Source organism: Cervus canadensis, chromosome 28 (assembly GCF_019320065.1).
Source record: "Cervus canadensis isolate Bull #8, Minnesota chromosome 28, ASM1932006v1, whole genome shotgun sequence".
NCBI lineage: Eukaryota > Metazoa > Chordata > Mammalia > Artiodactyla > Cervidae > Cervus > Cervus canadensis.
The window spans coordinates 27,592,879-27,605,479 of record NC_057413.1 but is presented as its reverse complement, the minus strand read 5'-3'; the positions used below and the strand labels follow the sequence as shown (position 1 = coordinate 27,605,479).

General features: G+C 38.4%; 1 protein-coding gene across 7 annotated transcripts in view; it reads right to left on the bottom strand.

Moving 5' to 3' along the window:
• The window catches only part of PKHD1 (PKHD1 ciliary IPT domain containing fibrocystin/polyductin), a 429,461-nt gene that overhangs the window by 116,028 nt on the left and 300,832 nt on the right, over window positions 1–12,601 (bottom strand). For all 7 annotated transcript variants that reach the window (XM_043450734.1, XM_043450737.1, XM_043450739.1 and 4 more), the window contains 2 exons: window positions 4,021–4,175; window positions 2,505–2,657 (listed from right to left, as the gene is read on the bottom strand). In XM_043450734.1, coding sequence (XP_043306669.1) covers window positions 2,505–2,657; window positions 4,021–4,175 — 308 coding nt within the window. The remainder of the gene's footprint in view (window positions 1–2,504; window positions 2,658–4,020; window positions 4,176–12,601) is intronic.

Below are 12,601 nucleotides of genomic sequence, written 5' to 3'. Positions count from 1 at the left end.
TGCTTTTGAACTGTGGTGTTGGAGAAGACTCTTGAGAGTCCCTTGGACTGCAAGGAGATCCAACCAGTCCAGCCTAAAGGAGATCAGTCCTGGGTGTTCATTGGAAGGACTGATGCTGAAGCTGAAACTCCAGTACTTTGGCCACCTCATGTGAAGAGCTGACTCATTGGAAAAGACCGTGATGCTGGGAGGGATTGGGGGCAGGAGGAGAAGGGGATGACAGAGGATGAGATGGCTGGATGGCGTCACCGACTCAATGGGATGAGTTTGAGTAAACTCCAGGAGTTGGTGATGGACAGGGAGGCCTGGCGTGCTGCGATTCATGGGGTCGCAAAGAGTCAGACACGACTGAGCAACTGAACTGAACTGAACTGAACTGATCCTTTCTTGAGGGAGACTGTCTCACACATTGTAGGCTGTTGAGCATCCACTATTAGATGTAGAAGCTCCACCAAAGTTGTGACAAGCAAAATGTCTCCAGATACCATTAAATGTCCTCTAGCCAAGAAGGGAGATCTAGATGACTTCTGTTAAAAACTGATGGAGGGGACTTCCCTGGCAGTCCAGTAGTTAAGACTCCATGCTTTCACTGCAGGAGTGGGAGGGGGAAAAAGGGTTCAATCCCTGGTCAGGGAACTAAGATCCTGCATACAAAGGAGCCTGGTGGGCTACAGTCCATGGGGTCACAAAGAGTCGGACATGACTGAGAGCAACTAACACTTTCACTTTATACCTCACTATGTGGCCAAAAAAGAAAGAAAGAAACTGATGGAGCTAGTGTTTATGGGGGGAGAGTTTGTTCTATGGACCAGAAATCCTGAACTTTCAACTTAAGGTCCAAGCACCATCCTTTACCATACTGGCCACCTGATGTGAAGAACTGACTCATTGGAAAAGACCCTGATGCTGGGAAAGATTGAAGGCAGGAGGAGAAGGGAACGACAGAGGATGAGATGGACATCACTGACTCGATGGACATGAGTTTGAGCAAGCTCTGGTAGTTGGTGATAGAGAGGGAAGTCTGGCATGCTGCAGTCTGTGGGGTCACAAAGAGTCGGACATGACTGAGAGACTGAACTGAACTGAAAACAGATGTGCCTACAAAAATTGTTCCATGCTCGATATATGTGGGAAGTGCTTAGATCCTTTACTCTAGGCCTTCTCAGAGCCTTTATTATATTCACATAGACAGTGACTTCCTAAGATGGAGCTTTATTTGACTAGGAAACAACACTGGAGTCATTTTTAAGGAACCCAAGTTTCAGAAATAAGGTGCCAATAAAATTATTTCACAACATTCCAGTTCTGGTTTCCTCAGTGTGTATGCCCAGGAGTGGGATTGCTGGGTCATATGGCAGTTCTATTTCCAGTTTTTTAAGGAATCTCCACACTGAAAGAGACACATGTACCCTAATGTTCATCGCAGCACTGTTTATAATAATCAGGACATGGAAGCAACCTAGATGCCCATCAGCAGACGAATGGATAAGGAAGCTGTGGTACATATATACAATGGAATACTACTCAGCCATTAAAAATAATACATTTGAACCAGTTCTAATGAGATGGATGAAACTGGAGCCCATTATACAGAGTGAAGTAAGCCAGAAAGATAAACACCAATACAGTATACTAACGCATATATATGGAATTTAGAAAGATGGTAACGATAACCCTATATGCAAGACAGAAAAAGAGACACAGATGTACAGAACAGACTTTTGGACTCTATGGGAGAAGGCGAGGGTGGGATGATCTAAGAGAACAGCATCGAAACATGTATATTATCAAGTGTGAAACAAATCGCCAGTCCAGGTTGGATGCATGAGACAAGTGCTCAGGGCTGGTGCACTGGGATGACCCAGAGGGATGGGGTGGGGAGGGAGGTGGGAGGGGGTTCAGGATGGGGAACACATGTAAATCCATGGCTGATTCATGTCAATTTATGGCAAAAAACCACTACAATATCGTAATTAGCCTCCAACTAATAAAAATAAATGAAAAAAAAATTCCAGAAGAGCTAAAGATTGAAGGAAATGAGAGAAATTGAACTGATCCCTAAAGCAGTCTAGAATATGGAAATCTTCTTATTTAAATTTACACTATTAATTTATAGCATGAGATGAGGTCTGCCATCAGATAAAGCATGCTACTGGGAAAGAGTAATAGAAATTCAGGAAAGAGATAAAATTCAAGTGGTCATTAAATCATCTACAATTTCAAAGCAGAGGAAATTTCACATCTGCTGAAGGTGGTTTTTCTTTATATATATTTTTTTCTTTCTGAGGTAAAAATGTGCCGATGTACTGATAGCTAGAATATTATTTTAACATCACACTGATAATTAAGCACAGATTAGGACTGAAAATTCATAGCTTCTCAGAGCATAAACAAGCATCTATTCCAGACATTTTGTTTTATAGATGAAAATTCCCACTATTGGAATTTCGGAGGGTCCCATAGCATCCAATTCTTAGTGCTTAGTAACTTAAATTTTCATTTACCTGAGAATTCTTCCACGCTGGACTTCCTGAAGGACCCCACAAGCAGTCTCCCTCTGCATGATGTATCACCCTGGATTTGTATGTTTCGTGTCAAAAGACCAACTTCAGCAGCCAAACGAACGTGTCGGCCACCCTCCATGACGTGGGCACTTCCTGGGGCAACAGGAAGGAAAAACTTTAAAAAACCTATTTCGGAGATCGCCAGTTAGGGACTCAGCGAACCTGACAAATGAAAACACTCGTTTCCCCGCGGAAGTCCTCCCAACACTAAGGTTTGCCTTTCCTCGGGCGTTCTCCACAAATGTCAGCTGAGAAATGAAAAGCCGGTTCACTAGTCTCTCCTTGGGACCAGAGTAAGAGTATCTGAGCAAGAATTCATTTCTCCTCAGTCACGATGGGTACTGGGACAGGGATGTCAGGGCAGACCGGTCCAATTAGTGGGATCCCCAAACCCCTTCCTTTAACTTGTCAGTGTGAGATTTCCGCGTTTAGTAGTGCACTGTTCCTGAACCTCTTTCTTCAGAATGAGGAATCCCAGATCCACTGAGGCAGCGATAGGACAAAAGTAGCAGCGGCAGCGCCCTCTCCTGGCAGGTCTGAAGCTCATCCCTCTCAGAAGGAGTTTCCCCAGTCTCGCTTGTTTGTTACAATCGCCCCCTCTCCCCCAGTATTTGTATTGCACATGTTTGCATATTACAGGTAGGGATTGACGACGAGTTTTCTTTTCCCTGCGACTGTTTAGAAATAAAATCATCCTTAAAGCTATGACTTAGAAAGCTTTAGATATGACCCTGCTGAAAACATGTATTTCCCTCTCAAATATCAGAGAATAAAAAGATAACCCCTTATCCCTTTATTTCCCTGTTATATTACTTATTAGCTATATTTCCTGGGTTAAATGCAGTTATTAGACTGGACCAGGAAACATGGTTATTTATTATTTATATGCAATGTATTTTAAGTGTATATAGTATATTAAAATATTCAGTACTTTTTTTTTTTAAAGAAAGAGGTGTTTGACTTTATTTATCTATAATTTGGGGCAGTAGCAGTAGTCAGTACAAAAAATGAACTTCATGTCAGAAGGGACACATTCCTAAGTATGGAAAAAGTAAGGAGTCATTATTTACAATAACTGCCACATTCTAAGTGGTTGTGTGATTCATTGTGCCAGGAAATGAACTGGAAATTCATCTCCCATGAGGTTTATTCTGGCTTAGCCATGAAAATGCCCGTTGACCTTGAACAAGTTTCTTATCCCTTCTGCTTGCTTCTAGGCTTGCCATTATAAATAAAAAGTTAAAAAAATACCCTCACATCAAAGTATTTTTTTTTAAATTAGGCAATAAAATTAATGAAGGGATGGAGATAAAGCCTTCTAGGATGAGCCTAGGGCAGCAGTAAAGTATTATCCATCCCCTCTGAACGCCGGTTGGATCCAAGGTCCCCAGGCAGGTTGCTGAACACGTTTGTCTTGGCTCATTCACTTCCCTTAACTAACAAACCAAAGCCTTACCGATGTGTCGGTGTCTGAGCCGTTCATGGATCCTAATATGGTGGCCCCTGACTTCTTTCACCGTGAGGACCTCTGCTTCGTGAGGCTCATATGAAGAGGAGCTGAGGACAATCTTGTCATGGGGTCGCCAATCCACTGTGTCCTCTACTATAATTCTGTAACAGCATAAAGATCGTATCAAGTACACTGGCAGTTCAACTCAGATATGATTTACTCATTCTAGGGAGAAGAGGAAATCCGCTGCAAATGGCAATTCCCACCAGGGAGAGTAAAGTAGAAACGTCAAGACGGAGAAAAAAGACTTTTGCAAAACATTAATGCTAATGGAGTTCATCTTCTGGCTTACATGTATGCAATACAGGGATAGCCAAGGTATTCTGTGGCCATGAAACACCAGACGAAAGAACAAGAAAGGGTAAAATTTTGAGAGTTTAGTAATGCCCTCTCCGTATAGTTTCCTAAAATGGAAGTCTACTTCCTTGATTGGGAAACAGTTCGAATAATAAAGGTATTTCAGAAAGGATCTTTTCTCACATTTTCTGAAGTCTTCTAATACCATTTTCAGACAATTTCTCATCACACTTTTAAGGCTCATTCCTTCATGGTCAAGCAGATACACGGTGAATCCTAAAGGTTCCACTTAGTAGCTACGGGACCTTGAGAGGTCACGTAACTCTTCTGAGTTTCATATCTTCATTTGAAAAGTGACACTATTTGGAGTTTTCCTCTCCTATCCCCCTGTTATTGCAGGGACAAAGGTATGCACTTCTTGAAGGTGCTATGTTCCAAGCATTGTGTTTTCATCACAATATGCAATGTGAGTTTTGCTAATTTTTGTTTTTTCTTAAATACCATTTAATAAGGTTTTTGTTCAGTCATTTGCTGCTGCCTATCTTTCCCTAGTAAATATGTCTGCTTTATCCTCCAGTTACAGTCATTACCAACTTCAACAGTATAAGTTTATATTAATTGCCTGGCTCTTTTGCTAATGTTCACACTTTAGCAAGTGTTGACAATAGTGTCTCTTCTATCAGTAAAGTTTCATCTAGGAAACGGGTCCATGTGAAAGCCTTTCAATCAAGAAACATATATTGTCTGAGCACCAGTACATGCCACACACCATAGTAGGTGCTAGAGACATAATGGTGAATGAAACAAATGACATTTACATTTAAAAATGACAATTTAGATTGTGGCTAGAAGACATTTTTTGGTTAATAAACATCCTTGACTAGTAGATTCTGACTAGCAGACACTAGTCTACTGTGTGAGTGGAGAATTCACAGATGATTCATGTAAAATATTAGCACCAAAAAAAAAAAAGTTATAGGGGGTCATTTATGGGCCAATGCTGTAAATTTGTTATTAACCAAAGATTGTAATTAATTTAAATCTATGTGATGTGCCTGAGATTAAAGAGAAGAAGAGAGACTGACAAAGACAAAGCAAGACTACTGTCAGTTATGCAATTTTAACTAAAGAATTTAGACATGCTTTGTTCATTTGCTATGACATCCTAGAAAACTCACAGTTACAAAATAATAAAGCAGCCCTTAGCTTTTAAAGGCAAGGAAACCAAGATTCAGAAAGAATAAATAACAAAACTCAAGATTAGATAACTAAATGAAGTCAGAGGTTGAATTAAGCCTAAGTCTCCTGATCAAATTCAAGTTCTTTCCATTAAATGACATCCTCCTATCTATATGATTCTTAGCTCTTCACGTATAATAAAAGGCAAGACTCCTACATTTCATAATGACTATAGTATGATAACCCCCAAATGTATGAGATCTGTAACTCAAACAGTAGATTATTGTGTGTGTGCGTGCTCAGTCATGTCCAACTCTTTGCGACCTCATGGACTGTAGCCAGTCAGGCTCCTCTGTCCATGACGTTATCGTGGCAAGAATACTGGAATGGGTTGCCATTTCCTTCTCCAGGGGATCTCCCCAGTGCAGGGATCGAACTCCAGTTTCCTGCCTCACCTGAGTTGGCAGGTGGGTTCTTTCCTGAGCCACCTGAGAAGCCCACATGCATTATTATATAGTCATTAAAAAGCACAATGTACCAGAACACTGAATTACAGGGTTCATTATGTACTGACTGAAAAAAGGAGGATATAAAATAATATGCCTCATTTATTTTTAATAAAAGTAATGCATGCACAGAAAGCAGAAAATAGAAAAGATGTACACTAAAAATGTCAGCTTGCCAATGGAAGGTGAGTTTATTAGTCATTTTCACTTAAATCTAAATTTTCTAACTTACTAGGTAGTATACTGAAGAAAAATTTACTTCTTAAAAAGAAAATCAGGTGATGGATATAAAGTCACACCAAAGCCAATTAGGAGTATAACTGAAATCAATCCTTTCCTTCAAGGCCAGTATTATCGGGATAATCTTTTTATTTTTGTTTATATTGTTGAATAGAGCTTTTCAGACATAGGTCATGACAATGTTCAGGAAAATACCTTGTGAAAAATGAGAATTAAATCTCATTCCCTAGGGAGCATGGGAGATTTACAGGGCTGTAAATTCTTCTGTGTGATACTTTAAGGATAGATACATGCCATTATACATTTGTTGAAGCCCACAGAGCAATGCAAAGTATGAACCATAATGTAAACTAAGAAATAATTAGAGCCTTATCCCTCAACTCCCTTATATAAGTCCTCTGCTCCAACCTGATGAACCTGCTCACTCTGCCAAGAAATAGATAATGTGCTTCTCACCTATCAGTTAAAATATCATCTCTTGTATTCTGCTCTTCAGTCTTAAAAACTTCCTGAAGCTCCTTTGCCTTCAAGAAGTCATCCCATGGGGATCTTCTCTACTGAACACCCAGTCGCATTTCTGTTCATCATTTTGACAAAACAGACACCGCTGCTTTGTAAATGATTTTGTACTGTCTTCTGTGGCTACTGAACTTTGACACTGTTGTGTGTGTACTAAGTCACTTCAGTCATGTCCAACTCTTTGCGACCCTATGGACTGTAGCCCGCCAGGCTCCTCTGTCCATGGGAATTCTGCAGGTAAGAATACTAGAGTGGGTTGCCATTTCCTACTCGAGGAGATCTTCCCAACCCAGTGATGGAACCCGCGTCACTTATGTCTCCTGCATTGGCAGGTAGGTACTTTACCACTAATGCCACTTGTTAGTTAATATTTAATGAAAATAAGACTATGCAGCTATGTAAACCCCAGAGCTCCTCACAATTTTCTAGGCAAAGAGAAAAGGAATTATTGAAATTATTATTCCAAACTTTACAATAAAAATATAAATGAACTTAACTTTTGTCATGATGGCTTCCAAAACCATACAGATCTATGAACAATTCTCTCTCTTGTTTACTACTGAAACCTTGAGATTCTGTATCTCTTAAGAAAATATACAAATGGCAAGGAGGCATGGCTCCTTTTCTGTCTACACAGCAATAGTGGTAAATTCAGGGAAAACTTTGGTTCCAGTATTAATAGTCTAGAAAGCTCTGCTAGTCAAGTATCAATATTCCTTAAATTCCTTAAATACAAAGATTCACTCTTCCTACTTGAAGGAAGACCCACCAACCATTTCAAGAAATCCTAGCTTAAGGATTTGAATCCCAGCTCTATTTCATGTGTCTGATTAATACTAATAAGAATCTTATAGCTACAGGGGAGAGGGGAGATCTGCTCATTTTTCTGAGAAAAACACACCAAAAATAATAAATAAACAAAAAAATTAAAAGAGTTGTTTGCAACATAATTGGCTCTAAATGGAAACCATATGAGATGAGAGAAGAAACTGAATAACCACTGCAAAAGTCTCCTGAAAGATAACTTTTGAAAAGTATAAACAAAATATCAGCAGCTTCCTTTATTTTTGCATTAAATTTTACCTAGTTTAGAGAAAAATGTAATACTTTTGGTCAAAAGGACATAATTACAAAGAATGAAACAAATATACTTACAAATTTAATTTAAAAGTTTTTGCCACCATGTAGAAAGCATTCATATAGAAATATCTATGACTTAAATGAATTTAACTAAACTTTAGGGAGATCTTAATGACACAGATGCACTTGACCATAGGCTCAGAGTGTTGGATGTCAAAATGTTCTTCCCTGAGGAATTAGAGTGGCCATAGAATTCTGATCCTTAGTAATACTGAGGCGTTTTTGTTTGTTTGTTTTTTTAGCTCCTGTTTAAACTTTCTTTTGTCAATTGCCATTGGAATTGCCGAGGACCCTCAGACTCCAATGAACTATGTGAGGTGTTTAAAGAAACTGAATCCTGTAATGATATTGATGATGACGGTGACAATATGAATGGTCTTTGGCGTCAACTATTTGTCTGCCACCCCATGCCACGCTTAGTTGTGTCCAACTCTTTGGGGCCCTTTGGACTGTAGCCCACCAGGGTCCTCTGTCCATGGGATTTTTTTAGGCAAGAATACTGGAGTGGGTTGCCATTTTCCTCCTCCAGTTGATCTTCCCAATCCAGGGATTGAGCCCACGTCTCCTGTGTCTTCTGCATTGCAGGTGGATTTTTTACCCCCTGAGCCATTGGGAATGCCCTCAACTGTTTGTCTACCTGATCTATTTTCTCCTTTGTTCCAGGAAATACATCACATCTCTTCTGAGACCTGATCTCCTCATTCACCACACTAAGTGGTCCTAGTGAGAGCTGCAAACCTTTTGCCAAAGTGTGGGCAAGGGGTCCAACCTGCCTTCATTAGTTAAAATCCTTTCCCTTTTCCAGCTTTATGAGGTATAGTCGAAAAATAAAGTTGTAGGGCTTCCCTTGTGGCTCAGCTGGTAAAGAATTCATCTGCAATGTGGGAGACTTGGGTTTGATCCCTGGGTTGGGAAGATCCCCTCGAGAAGGGAATGGCTACCCACTCCAATATTGTGGCCTGGAGAATTCCATGGACTGTATAGTCCATAGGGTCACAAAGAGTCAGACACAACTGAGCAACTTTCACTCACTCACTCAAGTGAGTTTATTTAAAACATAATATGCTGATTTGATATGATATACATACACATTATGAAAAAAATCCCCCACTGAGCTAATTAATATGTCAGTCACCTCACACATTCACCCTTTTTTTGTTACTGTTTAGTGAGAACACTCGAGTTCTACTCTCTTAGCAAGTTATACAATACAGTGCTAGCAACTGTAGTCTCCTAGACTTTTGAATTGCAACTAAGGAGAAAGAGAAATTTCCTCTCTAGTGGTAAAGCTGGGAAAAGCCAATGGCTTCAGGATTCTGTTGCACCCTACAGAATGTGGAAATCTCTTCAGCAGGAACAAGTGAGACTGAAATAGAGAAACAGGAGAGGTGGAGGGAGGATCCGATGCAATTTCCCAAATAGATTAAGAAGGGTTGCTTTTATTTTTACTTTCCATTGAAAGAATCCTGGTTACTGTAATAACTACCATGATGCGAGGCTGACTTGGTGCTAGAAACTGGCCTAAGTGCTTTACACACATTGATTCACTTAATCCTTATAACTACTCTATTAACCAAGTATGATTTTTTTCCTATTCGAGAAAAAGAAACTGAGACTCAGAGAAAGTACTTTACTTGAAATTACACTTTTAGTTAATTGCATAATTAAAAGAATTTTAATCTGCTGTCCTCAATGTTCAAGCTCATTTTCATTGTAAGAATCTATGTCCCTCCTCCCTTCCTAACTCATATGTCTTTTCCAAGCATGGAGACAGTAGCCAGTTTGAGATTAGGACCCACTAGCTCATTGGACCAGAAGGAACCATCTTCTTTTGGATATTACAATGTGATCCTGAACTCCTGCTAATAAATGAATAAGGCCACCATCTCTATGTTCTAATATTTGAACTAAGTTGTTATAGTATAATCATGAGGTTTGATTAATGAGCACAAAAATAATTATAGTAATTTTTTAATTTAAATTCAAGATTCTAATTTATTAGACAAGATGCCATTGAGTCAACAGGCTCCATAAATTCTGATTTGCAGAAAAGATACATCAATCCAGTGTAGCACACACTTATTAGAACTCTTTTTTAATTTCTGTTGTGTGCTGGATGCTAAATAATACACCAAACCAATTAAAAAAAAAAAAACCAGTATTTTCCTCTCCTGTAGAACACTACTATAGGAACAGGACATACATACCTGAAGCAGCTTAGTATCAATCACTAAGAAGCATATTTTTATTAAAATTATAAGTCATAAAATCACATGGTGTATTGATTCAAATGGTAGAAAATCAGCGTGTGCTGGAGGGGAGACTGAATGTCCTGTGGGAGGTGTGATAGAATCTTTAAAGACCAGTAGGAAGTGTAAAGGTAAAGAAGAGATATAAGGGTATTTCTGACCCTCTAATTGCATTTATCAAATATTCAGAAAGCCAGTACAGAAGCTGTTATAGAAAGCCACATAGAAGTGCCAAAGTGAGAGTGTAGCAGGAGACACAATAAATATTCCAAACAAAGTGTATCCATAGAGCAGCCACTGTGGTAAATAATGTAGAAGTTCCCTTAAAAACTAAAAGTAGAGTTACCCTATGATCCAGCAATCCCACCCCTTGCCATAGATCTGGAAAAGACAAAAGCTCTAATTTGAAAAGATGCATGCACCCCAATGTTCACAGCAGTGCTATTTATAACAGTAAAGACATAGAAACAACCCAAGTGCCAAATAACAGATGAAAAGACAAAGAAGACATGGTGTACTCACACAATGGAATATTAGTCAGCTATTTAAAAGAAAGAATGAAATAGTGCCATTTGCAGCAACACGCGTTGACCTACAAATTGTCATACTAAGTGAAATAAGTCAGACAGGGAAAGATAATATTATATGGTATCACTTGTATGTGTAACCCAAAATAATACAAATGAACTTATTTACAAAAGAGAAACAGACAGACATAGGAAATACACTTATGGGTACCAAAGGGGATGGAGGTGTGGGATAAATTGCCAACATGGGATTAACAGATGCACACTACCATATGTAAAATAAACAACAAGGGTTTACTATATAGGACAGGGAACTACATTCAATATCTTATAATAAACTATAAAGAAAAGGAACAGAAAAAGAAACATATCCATAGAATGCTATCACTGATTGGATATGGGAGATAAGAGAATAGATACCATCAAGGATGACCTTAGAATTAAAAGCCGAGGTCCTCAGGAAAGGTTGAGATGAGAAATGATTTGTTCTTCAGGTCAGAGTCATTTCCTTATAAGTAATAGAATAAATGAATAGACTACTTAAGAAACAGAAAAATAACAGGACAAAGGGATTGGCCAGTGCTTTCCACACTTTCTTTAAAAACTAAATGAGATAAGAAATTGAAAAAAAAAAAAAGAACCTTTGAGGAAGTTTCCCCATAAGCCTACTCTGTTCCCTGTTGTCCTCTTCTAGATAAATTATACCACTCTTCACCCTCTTGCTCAAGTCAGATTTCTGCAGTGATCTTTGAACTCTTTCCTTTTGCCCAGGCCATCAGCAAATTATGTTGGCTCTTCTTCAACATGTATTTAACCACTTCTTTCCTTCATTCCATCCCACTCTAAACCATCAGCATTGTCACCTAAAAGACTGCAATGTTACTGCAATGTTTTAACAGTTAATCTCTCTGCTTCCACCTTTGTCCTCCTAACAGTCAATTATTCACACAAGGTAAATGAGATTCAAATATAAATTGGACCCTGACCATTTAAAATCTTCCAGTGACCAAGATACAATTTAAAACCTTTATCCTAGGATTGATAAAATAACCATGAAATGTCAAAGAGTACAAACATCAACGTAATCATGAAACATCAAAGAAATCTTGGTGAAGTTCGTAAGAGTCCAGGGAAAATCTGTCCCCATAACAGTATATTAGAAAGACATATTAAATTGGTTTTTAATAGCAGGAAGATTGTAGATCAATGTTTAAAGAAACAGGTTGATTGAGGTCTGTAGTACAGTTAATACTGTACTAATATCAACTTGTTGAATTTTATAGTCTGTGATTATGTAAGCTATCATCAAGGAAAGCTGAATCAAGGGTACTTGGGAATTCTACTATTTTTGCAACTTCTTGTGAGTCTTAAATTATTTCACATATTTTTAAAAGGTTAAAAAAAGAAATCCATAAAATGAATGCACAATGTTAACCATATATCATTATATATAAATCTATTAAAGTACTCCTCTGATACTGATACTCAATAATTTTGCTTTTAATATGATTGTTTTTAACATTTGTAGTATGTAGAACACAAACAATGGAATCAGACAAGCTACGGTAAGAATCCAACCTTTCTGACCTTGGAAATTGTACTTACCTTCTTCAGCCTCAGTTTTTATACCTAGAAAGTGCAGACAGTAACATCTAATTTGTAGCACTGATAGATTTAAGTTAGATAATGTATGGTAACAATGCTTGGTAGATGTCTGACACAGAGTGAGCCTAGATGATAAGAAGTCAGTAAGTGGCAGCTAGTTAATTACTATCGATAGTTTTAATTAATAAAATTGAGTTTCTTTCAGAATAGCCTGTAACTTGATTGTGAGTGAGGTTTTTAACACATTCTTATAAGAAAAATCCAT